The sequence below is a fragment of the Anomaloglossus baeobatrachus genome, chromosome 4, assembly GCF_048569485.1.
Source record: "Anomaloglossus baeobatrachus isolate aAnoBae1 chromosome 4, aAnoBae1.hap1, whole genome shotgun sequence".
NCBI classification, from domain to species: Eukaryota; Metazoa; Chordata; class Amphibia; order Anura; family Aromobatidae; genus Anomaloglossus; species Anomaloglossus baeobatrachus.
Genome location: NC_134356.1, coordinates 439,816,362 through 439,829,729, shown reverse-complemented (window position 1 = coordinate 439,829,729; position 13,368 = coordinate 439,816,362). Strand labels below are relative to the sequence as shown.

The window sequence follows — 13,368 nt, the reverse complement described above, 5'->3', positions numbered from 1 at the left end:
GACATAGCTTTAGTGGAAGCTGCAGCAAGCTCATGAGCGCTGCAGAAGCAAAACAGTGATTTAGGGCAGAATCACACTGGCATCTGACTCACACGAGTGCAAAGTGAGAAAATCTCCCATTGCATTCGGCTCCATTTAAAGCTGGGTTCACACTAAGCGACAGCGACAACGACGTCGCTGTTACGTCACCATTTTCTGTGACGTAACAGCGACCTTGTAAGTCGCTGTTATGATCGCTGCTTAGCTGTCAAACACAGCAGAAGCAGCGATCATAACGTCGCTGTGCTACATGTGCAGAGAGCAGGGAGCCGCGCTTAGCGCTGGCTCCTTGCTCTCCTAGGTACAGTACACATCGGGTTAATTAACCCGATGTGTGCTGCAGCTACATGTCACAGTGCAGAGAGCAGGGAGCCGCGCGCACTGCTTAGCGCTGGCTCCTTGCTCTCCTTGCTACAGTATACATCTGGTTAATTACCCGATGTGTACTGCAGCCACATGTGCACAGAGCAGGAGACGGCACTGGCAGCAAGGGCGGAGGCTGGTAACGAAGGTAAATATCGGGTAACCAGGGAAAGGTCTTCCCTTGGTTACCCGATGTTTACGCTGGTTACAGCTTACCGCAGCTGCCAGACGCCGGCTCCTGCTCCCTGCTCGCTTCATTTCGTCGCTCTCTCGCTGTCACACACAGCGATGTGTGTGTCACAGCGGGAGAGTGACGACCAAAAAATGAAGCTGGACATTCAGCAACGACCGGCGACCTCACAGCAGGGGCCAGGTCATTGCTGGATGTCACACACAGCGACAGCGACGGGACGTCGCTGCAACGTCACAGAAAATGGTGACGTAGCAGCGACGTCGTTGTCGCTGTGTGTGACACCAGCTTAAGACAATCCTGCTCAGATCTGCGAGTTTTCCTCAGCCCTAATCGGATTGAGGGAAAAATCACAGCATGGTACGATAATCTGCAAGTCTCCTTATCACTTGCACCCATACAAGTCTGTGGCTGAGAGAGAAACATGGGACTGCACTGATGACATCTAAGTGCATTGCGATATATGCACAGGCTGACAATGGAGAAGATAGGGAGATTAGTCCCTCCCTCTCCTCCGCATCTGTGATCTGATCGCAAGATCAGATCAGAGTATAATGACACTTGGCTCATGCTCACAGCACAGCAGGAGCCAAGGGTCATTTAGCATATCTCATCCCATGGATGCCATATGCTAGTGTGATTCCAGCCTTATCAGAATATTGGCATGTAATCTAGTAAGTAATAGTGGTGTAATCGTGGCCTATGTCACCCGATTTATGCTGCCCAGGGTTTCCAGAAGACTTATACCAAATATTTATTAATAAATCTAAGGTTGTGGTTTACCTGTTCTGTTGTACGGACAGAAATCTTAGGACTACTTTTTTAAGGGGAGGATGGAGGGGACTGGGGGTTTGAAAGACAGAAATCTTTAAGAATGCCACTATATTGGTTGTCATTTTGGAATTGGCCCCTCAGAATTGGAGTTGAGGTGCAACCTTCTGCAGAGTGAGTATGGTATCCAGGCTGTGCATCAGACTGATCATTACTTTTTTTTTTATTTTATTTTGTTTAATAGATCTCTCGTTAGACATTCCCAGTCAATTTCGTAACAAACGTAAGAACCAAGAAAATGGACCAACATGCACTCTCAAAGGTATCGTTTGCTATATTTTCTCAATTGTTCATTGTAAATTCTAAATGTTTCAGCAGTGGTAAACGTGGAAGCGTATTTCACATTTACTGAGCAGTCATCTGTTTGTCTCTGAACATAGAATAAATCCAGCAGATTGTCAGTACTAATCAAATCCCACAATATCAATATAATAGCAGCAGTTAAGGGAATAGTATAAAACATATCCTTTTAATATTCACTTTAAAATCCCACACAAAGTGGATAAGGTGCAAATATTTTTTGAATATTTCACCTATGTGGCATCTCTTTCGGATTCTATAGAAGTAGGAATTCTGGTGATCTGTTTCAGGTCCCGTACTCCAAATTAGTAGAGATCCAGAAGCGGATAGGGATTTATAGGCCCATAGGTTTTATAGGGTCAGCTGTGGACTGCCCTTCTTAGGGCGGCACTCTTGAGATCACAAAGGCAAGACTGATTTTTACATCAGGGATAGTGCCCAGCATATGAAATATACCTGAGGCTGTGTCCACCTGTATGTGGCTCCACCGCTCCTGACTCACACTAATGGGTGTGATCGTTTAATTTTTATTATGAGTATCACCACTGTGATCTTTAGATCTAAACATCATCATTGTGATTTTATAGATTAGTCACCATATTAGGCTGGATTGATCAACATTCAGTATATTATAGCAACACAGATTGAGATTCTTCCTTGACACAGGGTCGCTGTAAAATCTGGGATACTGCCACTGCTGTGAACGTGGTATGACCACAATGAACTGTCTTCATCTATTATTGAGTAGGTTATAGGAACTGTGCTGCTGGTAATATTTTATCCAGGTCTCTAATTTGGAGTACGGGACTTGAAACCAACATCACCAGAATTCCTACTTCTATAGAATCTGAAAGGGATGTAATATAGGTAGAATACTCGAAAAATATCTGCACCTTATCCACTTTGGCACTTTATTGTGTAATTTATATTGTAACATTTCATACTATTCCTTTAACTGCTGTTACTATACTCTGAACATGTAGCCAGAATTTATATATAAAGTGTATTCAGCTTATGGCTTATATAACACCGCAGAAACTCCTCCAAGTGATGTCATTACTTGTTCATGGGGATGGATTTAACTTTAGTGTTGTTAAATACATAAATAAGTAAAATAAATTGTAGAAGAAAAACGTGCCTCTGGTGTAAGTATCTTCCTCATGTCTTAACGTTTGTGGCGGCACTTGCACAGAGTTAGATCTCGGCTCAATGACAAGCTGAGATTTCAATCTGCGAATGCGCCACCAGTGGTGGTATTTTCCTGAAGACTGTCAAGAGATCAGTCTTCACAAGAGCCACCCGCGGCAGAAAACGGTGCAAGAGCAAACTTAAAAACAAAATCAAAATGCATACACCAAAGACATTGGAAGTGCCGGGACTAAGCCAAAGACCCTACCCATAGTCCCACCCTAATGCACCGAAAGCTTAGGAAGCCTAAATTTCAAACACTTTAAACAGCCAGGATGCAGATTCTTTTCACAGAAGGTCTCTATTGAATCTGTATAACAGTGACATTATAGTCATGCCTTTACTTTAACATAAAAACAGGTTTTCTATTGGAGTACATTTGTATATAGAGTTTCAACAGTGTGTCTATAGTGTTTCTTCTTCCCTGTGATGAAAATAAAATGACCCTTCTGGCTCTAAACCTGTTTTTACTGCAAAATAAACATGTGAGATACAGGAAATTTAAGGATTTTAGTATTTAACATTAATCAAGTTACTAATATGACAAGCATGAACTAAACAAGTGATAAACTGACACAGATGGCCCTGCCGGTGAAGGCTTAGATGGGTTTTCGGCTCTTATTTATAGTTTCCATTGAGAAGACATCCTTATAAAAGAGAAAAAAAGCCATACAACCAGAATGTGTCTCCTGTTAAAATGCTGCCTCTTTCACAGTGTCAGATCGGAAGTCCTTACACCAGTCACTGATTATGTAGCCAATCGGGCTTCAGGTAACTGGTGGTCATGACTTTATAACTTATGGCTCGGTGCAGATCAGGGGAGAAGCAGCACTTAAATGGGAGGAATTCTTGTGATAAGTATGGCTTTTCTTATTTTATAAGGATAGCTTTCATGCTGTTAACTGTAATAACACATCCGAAAACCCCATTACAATTTACAAGAGAAGGTAGAATCTGCTCGTACTGTAGTGGAGTGAGAGCCGGCGTATTGTAGGCTTTTCTGAAGAGATTGCTTCAGCCCCCTTCACGACCAGACGATTTTGCACTTTCCGGTTTTTTTTTCGCCATTCCTCTGAAAGACGTAACTTTTAATTTTTAGTCAATATGGTCATGTGAGGGTTCATTTTTTGTGGAACGAGCTGTGCTTTTAAATGAAACCATAAGTTTTACAATATAGTGTATTGGAAAACAGCAAAAAAGAAGGGAATTTTGTTTACTTACCGTAAATTCCTTTTCTTCTAGCTCCAATTGGGAGACCCAGACAATTGGTGTATAGCTATTGCCTCCGGAGGCCACACAAAGTACTACACCCAAAAGTGTAAGGCCCCTCCCCTTCTGGCTATACACCCCCAGTGGGATCACTGGCTCACCAGTTTTAGTGCCAAAGCAAGAAGGAGGAAAGCCAATAACTGGTTTAAAGACCAATTCAATCCGAGGAAACATCGGAGAACTGAACCATACCACATGAACAACATGTGTACCCGAAAAAACAGAAAAACCCCGAGAAAACAGGGCGGGTGCTGGGTCTCCCAATTGGAGCTAGAAGAAAAGGAATTTACGGTAAGTAAACAAAATTCCCTTCTTCTTTGTCGCTCCATTGGGAGACCCAGACAATTGGGATGTCCAAAAGCAATCCCTGGGTGGGTAAAAGAATACCTCATGATAGGGCCGTCAAACGGCCCTCTCCTACAGGTGGCCAACCGCCGCCTGAATGACTTATCTACCTAGGCTGGCGTCTGCCGAAGCGTAGGTATGCATCTGATAATGCTTGGTAAAAGTAAGTAGACTCGACCAGGTGGGTGCCTGACACACCTGCTGAGCCGCAGCCTGGTGCCGTAATGCCCAGGATGCACCCACGGCTCTGGTAGAATGGGCCTTCGGCCTTGAGAGAACCCGAAGCCCAGTAGAACTGTAGGTTTCAAGAATTGGTTCCTCGATCCCCCGAGCAAGGGTGGATCTGGAAGCTTGCGACTGTTTACGCCGACCAGCGACAAGGACAAAGAGTGCATCCGGGTGGCGCAGGAGCGCCATGCGGGAAGTAGAACCTGAGTGCTCTCACCAGAACCAACAGATGCAAATCTTTCTGAAATTGATGGACTGGACGAGGACACAAAGAAGGTGAGGTGATATCCTGATTGATATGAAAATGGGATACCACCTTAGGGAGAAATTCCGGAACCGGACGCAGAACTACCCTGTCCTGGTGAAGGACCAGGAAGAGAGTTTGTATAAGAGCGTTGCTAGCTCGGAAACTCTCCTAAGAGACGAGAACGTTAGTAGAAGGCCACTTCCCGTGAAAAACGGGAAGGGATACATCCTTCAAAGGCTCGAAAGGCGGCATCTGGAGAGCAATTAGAACCTTGTTCAGATCTCAGGGCTCAAACAGCCGCTTGTACGGAGTGCTGAGAAGACAAACTCCCCGTAGGAACGTGCGTACCTGAGGAAGTCGTCGTTTCTGAAAAAAATACAGATAGCGCTGAGACTTGTCCCTAAAGGGAACTGAGCGACAACCCATTTTCCTACCTAGATTGCAGGAAGGAAGGAAACATAGACGATGCAACCGGCCAGGGAGAAACACCCTGCGCCGAGCACCGAGATAAGAACATCTTCCACGTCCTGTGGTCAATCTTGGCGGACGTTGGTATGCTAGCCTGTCTCATGGTGGCAACCACGTCCAGAGGTAATCCTAACGACACTAGGTTCCAGGACTCAATGCCACACCATCCGGTTGAGAGCCGTAGAATTCAAATGGAAGAATGGCCCTTGAGACAGCCAGTCTGATTGGTCTGGTAGTGCCCCCGGTTAGCCTACCGTGAGGCACCACAGAACCGAGTACCACAACATCCTCGGCCAATTTGTAGCGACGAGGATGGCGCGGCCGCAGTCGGTCTTGATCTAGCGCAGTACTCTGGGCAACAATGCCAGAGATGGCACCTAAGGGAGCTGGAACTGCGACCAATGCTGAACTAAGGCGTTTGCCGCCAGAGCTCGATGATTGTGAAACCGTGCCATGAAGCTGGCACATTGTTGTTGTGCCGTGACGCCATTAGATCGACGTCCGGCCTCTGTCAGCGGCGCCAGATCTCCTGAAACCCGTCCGGGTGAGGAGACCATACTCTTTCGGCCACACCTCAGCGACTTAGAAAGTCAGCTTCCTAGTTTCCACACTTGGGATGTGAATTGTGGATATGGTGGATGCCGTGTCATCCACCCACATCAAACCTGCCGGACTTCCTGGAAGGCTTGCCGGTTGCGCGTTCTTCCTTGGTGGTTGATGTATGCCACCGCTGTGGAGCTGTCCGACTGAAGTCGGATATGCTTGCTTTCCAGCCGCTGTTGGAAGGATTGTAGGGCAAGATACACTGCTCTGTGTTCAAGAACATTGATCTGAAGAGTGGACTCTTGCTGAGTCCACGTACCCTGAGCGCTGTAGTGGAGAAAAACTGCTCCCCACCCTGATAGACTCGCGTCTGTCGTAACTATCGCCCAGGACGGGGATAGGAAGGACCTTCTTTTTGACCAAGAGGTGAGAAGAAGCCACCACCGTAGAGATTCCTTGGCCGCCTGAGAAGAACGACGACTCTGTTGAGGGACGTCGACTCCTCGTCCCATTGGCGGAGAATGTCCCATTGTAGTGGACGCAGTAAAACTGCGCGAAAGGAACTGCCTCCATTGCTACCATCTTACGTAGGAAGTGCATGAGGCGTGTCAATGTGTGCGACTGGTTCTTAAAGAAGAGCTTGCAGCCCGTAGTGAATGCTGTTTGTCTAGCGGCAGCTTCACTATCGCTGAGAGAGTAAGAAACTCTATGCCTAGATATGTTATCGATAGGGTCGGGGTCGGATCTGACTTTAAAAAGTTGATGATCCACCCAAAACTCTAGAGAGTCTCCAGCGCAACGTTCGGGCAGTGTTGGCATGTTTCCTAAGAGAGTGCCTTGACAAGTAGATCGTCTAAATACGGGACCACAGAGTGACCCTGAGAGTGCAGGACTGTGACTACTGCTGCCCTGACCTTGGCGAAGACCAGTTGGACTGTCGCTAGCCGGAAGGTAGAGCTACGAACAGAGGGTGTTCGTCTCCTATAACGAAGCGTAGAAACGCTAGTGCTCTGGATCAATCGGCACGTGTGGATAAGCATCCTTGATGCCTAATGATGCTAGGAAATATCCTTGGGACCTTGAGGCGATGACATGGCGGAGGGATTCCATCCGGAACCGCCTGGTGTCCACGAGCTTGCTGAGCATTTTTAGATCCAGAACGGGACGGAACGGCCCGTTGTTATAGGTACCGCAAAGAATTTGGGGTAAAAACCGTGACCTTGTTCCTGAAGAGGAACGGGGGTCATCACTCTTTCTGCCTATAGAGTGCACCCTGTTTGCAGAAGAGCAGCGGCCCGGCCGGGAGGTGGAGAAATTCTGAAGAATCGAGTTGGAGGACGAGAAGTGAGCTCTATCCTGTACCCGTGAGACAGAATGTCTCACACTCAATGGTCATTGACCTATAGCAGCTACATATCGCCAAGGCGGGAGAGCCTGCTACCGACCGAGGCCGCAAGTCATGAGGAAGCCGCCTTGGAAGCGGGTTTTCCGACTGTCGCTTTTTTGGGCGAGACTGAGCCCGCTAAGAATCTTAGCACCTCTGATCCTCTTGAGTCCACCTTGGACGAGGAAAAATGGGACCTGCCCGAGCCTCGAAAAGGCCGAAAACCCCGACTGCCTCTTGCTCTGTTGGGGTTTGTTGTGTCCGGGCTGAGGAAAGGATGAATCCTTACCCCTGGACTATTTGATGGTTACATCCAACGCTCACCAAACAGTCGGTCAGCAGAAAAAGGCAACTGGTTAGGCAACCTTTTTTGGAAGCAGAATCTGCCTTCCATTCACTTAACGAGCAGACCAGGCTCTGCTTAAAAACACGGAGTAGCGGAGGCTACCGCCGCACGGTTCGCAGAGTCCAGGACAACCTGAATCGCGTAAGAAACAAATGCAGACATTTGAGAGGTTAAGGATGCCACCTGCGGCACAGATGTACGTGTAACCGTGTCAATCTGTGTAAGACAAGCTGAAATAGCTTGGAGTGCCCCAAGGGAGAGAATGCCGGAGCCAACGGTGCGCCGACAGCCTCATAGATGGCTTTCGACCAGAGATCCATCTGTCTGTCAGTGGCATCTTTGAGTTTGCAGTTCCATCTCCCACTGCAACTATGGATCTAGCTACAAGCCTGGAGATTGGAGGATGCCGCTCGGGACATTGGGTCCAGTCCTTGACCAAGTCAGGGGACAGGGATAGCGTGTATCCTAAGCCGTTTGGAGAAGCGCATATCTGGATAAGCGTGGTGTTCCTGGACTGCCTCTCTGAAGGCAGAGTGGTCCAGAAAAATACGTGAAGCTGACTCCTCCACTGGAGGAGTTGTGAGAAATAACCCACATTCTATAGATGGACGCTATAAGATTATTTACTATGGCGTCACAATCAGGTGTATCCAGATTGAGAGCGGTCTCAGGATCAGAATCCTGAGCCGCTACTTCCGCCTCATTACACAGCGAGTCCTTCTGTTAGGACCCTGATGAAACCGAGGCCGCTCATAGCGAGCCCACTTAGGCTGTCTGGGACTGACGTCCGTGCAGAGCCGTGACTCTGGGATGCGTGTGACATTCCCGGAGCTGTTAGTTATTCACACTGAGGGGGGCCATGGATCAATGATTCAACAGTGCCCATATTGTGAGAGACATGTCCGGACTGCTAGGCTTCTAGTATCATAGCCATAGTCTCAGAAAAACTGTCAGTAAATACTGCAGACACCGTCCTCATCCCCTGGCCATTAGTGCATACAATGGGAGTCTATGTACCTGCCGGCCGTATAGCCGTACATGCTGTACCAGCTGTATAGAAAAACATGTGGTTCTGCACCTTTGTTTTACACAGAGAATATGCTGATAACTCCTCCGCATAATCCAGGAGGGTATATACAACGTGCGACCAAACAGTGCAATGTATATAGTACAAGCATATCTATAAGTGCAATTCTGCACTAGTGGGGTTAGCACCACAGGTGCTGCTTAACGCCTGTTACAGCGATTGTGTGACTATCAGAATGCCAGGGTCTTCCACACTTGTCTCTGTATCGTACAGAAACTGACACTAATGGCTGCCGGTGTCCTTGTAGAGAAGGAAGCCGTGGGCGTGCCTGAGAAAGTGCGGGAATCCGGATTCACAGTGCACACAGTGAGAGGGGTGGAGTATGCAAAACATACTCCAGCTCTCAGCTCTGCTCTATGCAGCGTCACGCCCCTACCCTGACTGTCAGGGCTGTGGGCGGTAACGAAGGGAGACTAGGCCCAGAAGCCGGGGACTCGAGTTAACAGCGCGGCCGCCGTAAAAGCGCGGGCCGCGCTGAAGTCCCCGGCGCACCACAAGTGCCAGCCGCGCCGCAGTCCCAGCGGCCGGCGCGACCGCCCTAGAAGTGGCCAGCGTCCCGCCCCTCTCCTGACTGGCAGGTCTGGGGGCGGGAACGAACTAAAGCAGGCCGCAAAAGCCGGGGACTCGAGTTATCAGCGCGGCCGCCGTAAAAGCGCGGGCCGCGCTGAAGTCCCCGGCGCACTACAAGTGCCAGCCGCGCCGCTGTTCCAGCGGCCGGCGCGCCCGAGTCCTAGACGTGGGCAGCGTCCCGCCCCTCTCCTGACTGGCAGGTCTGGGGGCGGGAACGAACGGAAGCAGGCCGCAAAAGCCGGGGACTGTAGTTATCAGCGCGGCCGCCGTAAAAGCGCAGGCCGCGCTGAAGTCCCCGGCGCACTACAAGTGCCAGCCGTGCCGCAGTCCCAGCGGCCGGCGCGGCCGAGTCCCATAAGTGTGCCTGCTTCAGCTAAGCTGAATGAGGCTATGGCACAGGCGCCGCAGCGCTGATGTCCCCCGGCGCACTACAACACCCAGCATGCTGCGGTGTGAGCGCCAAATGCACGGGGACACAGAGTACCTTGAGGAAGCAGGGCCATGTCCCTGATGTACTCCGCTCCATCCAGCATCTTCTCCAGGGGCTGTAGATGGAGCACGGTCTCAGTGCCTGGAGACCGGTAAATCCCACTTCACCCAGAGCCCTGTAAAAAGGGATGGGGAAGGAATCAGCATGTGGGCTCCTGCCGCCGTACCCGCAATGGGTACCTCAACCTTACAAACACCTCCGACACAGTGGGGTGAGAAGGGAGCATGCTGGGGACACTATATGTGTCCTCTTTTCTTCCATCCGACATAGTCAGCAGCTGCTGCTGACTAAAAAGTGGAGCTATGCGTGGATGTGTTGCCTCCTTCGCACAAAGCACAAAACTGGTGAGCCAGTGATCCCACTGGGGGTGTATAGCCAGAAGGGGAGGGGCCTTACACTTTTGGGTGTAGTACTTTGTGTGGCCTCCGGAGGCAATAGCTATACACCAATTGTCTGGGTCTCCCAATGGAGCGACAAAGAAATTCCAAATGCTGAAAAATTGCAAAAACAGTGCGATAGCTCTATTGTTTTTGAGATATGTTAATTACTGTGTTCAATATATGGTAATACTGATATGTCGCTTGGATGCCTTAGGTCGGTGCGAGTTCGTAGACATCAAACATGAATTGGTTTACTTTTATCTAAGGGTTTAAAAAAAAATCTGAAGTTTGTCCGAAAAAAGAGGCGTATGTTTTACGCAGGCAGTAACGCTATGACCGCTAGGACGTAAGATTACTGCCCGCGGTTGTTAAGGGGTTAAAGGCTACTCTGGAATCAAACCAATAAAAAGTTAATTGATTTGAATAATGTTGTGTTATAAAATAAAAGGAATGGATAAATTTGGCTTTAATGTTATTTATTCTTCATACTTGTCATTCTGCTGATCGTGGATATCTCAAACAACTGGCATTTACCAGTCAAACTTTGAAGGCCTATACTATAGATCCAGCACTTCTAAAATTAAATTCCTATGTGTAGTCATCAATGAATAAGTTGCAGGGAACCATGTTAGCACAATTTACGTAGCTTACAATAATTTAGTAGTTATCTGAATACAGTGTAATCACAGTGTAAATACAGTGTAGCAGCTTTACAATGTCTTTAAGTCTTTTAGGCTAAGTTCACACACTGCGTTTTTTTGACGCTGCGTTTTTGGCCGCTAAAAATGCACAAACGCACCCGCGTCAAAAAACGCACGCATTTTTACCGCGATTTGGTGCGTTTTTGGCTGCGTTTTGCTGCGTTTTTGATCTCTGCGTTTTGCTGCGTTTTTCCAATGCATTGCATGGGGGGAAAACGCAGAAAATTGCAGGAAAGAACTGACATGTTCATTTTTTTTTTTTTTTCAAGCTCAAAAACGCAGCTTAAAAAAAAAGTTGTGTGCGAACAGCAAAAATGAAAACTCATAGACTTTGCTGGGGAAGCAAAGTCATGCAGTTTTGAGCCCAAAAACGCACCCGAAAAACGCCGCGAAAAACGCACTGTGCGCACATAGCCTTATAGTTTTGTCTGCCGCCCTTAGGCTATGTGCGCACTAGAAAAGTGATTTTTCTCAAGAAAATTTATTGAGAAACTTCTGGGAGTTGAAGATTATCGCACCTGTGGTAAAAAACCACACCAAAACCGCGGGAAAAGCGCATGCGTTTTTCCCGCGTTTTTTTTCGCAGGTTGGTCCCTGCGTTTTTTTTATGCTTTAACTGCAATACATAATATAGATAATCGATAGACAGACAGATAATGGATAGAGGGAAAGATGGATAGATGAATAGATAGATGGATGAGAAAGACCTATATAATGTCCAACCTCCCTGCATATTCTAAGTGGGCACCCTTTTGTGACTTTCATGTGGCACTAAAGGGTGCCTAGCCTTGTATTTAGCCATAAAATAAATAATTAAAAAAAAACACGTGAGGTCCCCCCTTCTTTTGTAGCCAGCTAGGGTAAAGCAGACGGCTGCAGACAACAGCTGGCAGCTTCACCTTGGCTGGTAATCCAAAACAGAGGGCACCCCACGCTGTTATTTTACATTAAATAAATAATTTAAAACAAAAAACGTGGGGTCCCACCCCAAATTGGATCACCATCCAAGGTAAAGCGGACAGCTGTGGTCTGGTATTCTCAGACTAGGGAGGTCCACTGTTATTGGACACTCCCCAGCCTAAAAATAGCAGGCCACAGCCGCCCCAGAAGTGGCGCATCCATTAGACGTGCCAATCCTGGCGCTTCGCCCCAACTTATCCCGTTCCCCTGGTGCATTGGCAAACGAGGTAATATATGGGGTTGATGCCAGATGTGTAATGTCACCTGGCATCAAGCCCTGGGGTTCATGATGTCACGCGTCTATCAGATACCTGACATCACCAACCCAGTCAGAAAGAAAGAAAAAATAGACAACAAAAAAAGTTTTATTTGAAAAAACAGTCCCCAACACATTCCCTCTTTCACCAATTTATTGAAAAGAACAATCAATTCCACGTTCGGCGTAATCCAATAAGGTGGGGGGTCCCACGGCGATCCATACCATAGTCACTGTCCCAGGCAATGAAGAACAGAATGTTCCCCATTGGCTGGGAGAGCAATGCAGTGACCTGAGCTAACATCAATAGCCCAGGTCACTGCAGGGGATGACGAGCGCTGCTGTCAAGAGGATAGATGAGATCATTACCTGCTGTGATCATCTCCTGTACTGCTGACGTCAGCGCTGTCACTGCCTTCTATGCCCGCCGCGTTGTCAGCAGTATCGTGAGAGCCCGTGTCGTCACAGCTAGTGACAGTCTCGGGCCGCTCGCGAGACGGGCATAGACAGCAGTGACCGCGGTGACGTCAGGAGGTAGGAGATCGTCACAGCAGGTAAAGATCTCTTCTCACCTCCCGACAGCAGCGCTCGGCATCCCCGCGCCTACACGCACTGCTGTGTGTCCGTGTCTGCCTGCGCTGCAGCGTGACAAGCTGCTGACACTGCGGGCAGACACTGACACACAGCAGGGCAGGCAGCCGCGGGGCCGGAGCGGGACACAGACTGCACGGGCGCCTGGAGGTCACACGGAAGTGCTTCTGTGCGGCGTCCAGGGAGTGTGACGTGTGTGTTTACTCTGCTCCACTTACTCTTCTGTCATAATGACATCACTTCCTGCAAAACCGCAGGCAGCGATGAGCATTACCGCAGGTAAATCGCGGCTATACCGGGGGTATACCGCACATCATTTGCTACCTGCGGTATACCCCCGGTATTTCGCGATTACATTACAGTGAATGGAGTGAAATACCGGGGGTATTCCGCAGGTACCTGTGGAAAAGAAGTGACATGCACATTTTCTCAAAAAAATCTTCACAAAGAATTTTCTTGAGAAAAAAACGCAGCGTGCGCACAGCTATTTTTTTTTCCCCATAGGTTTTGCTGGGAAATGTCTGCAGAAAGATTTCAAACATTTCTCAAGAAATTTCCGCAGCAAAACCGCGGGTAAATCCGCGGGTAAAAA

The 13,368-nt window shown here is 48.2% G+C and overlaps 1 protein-coding gene across 1 annotated transcript in view; it reads left to right on the top strand.

Moving 5' to 3' along the window:
- The window catches only part of USP3 (ubiquitin specific peptidase 3), a 111,341-nt gene that overhangs the window by 83,243 nt on the left and 14,730 nt on the right, over nt 1-13,368 (top strand). Inside the window, exon 11 of the mRNA XM_075342656.1 lies at nt 1,608-1,685. Within this exon, the coding sequence (XP_075198771.1) occupies nt 1,608-1,685 (78 nt within the window). The remainder of the gene's footprint in view (nt 1-1,607; nt 1,686-13,368) is intronic.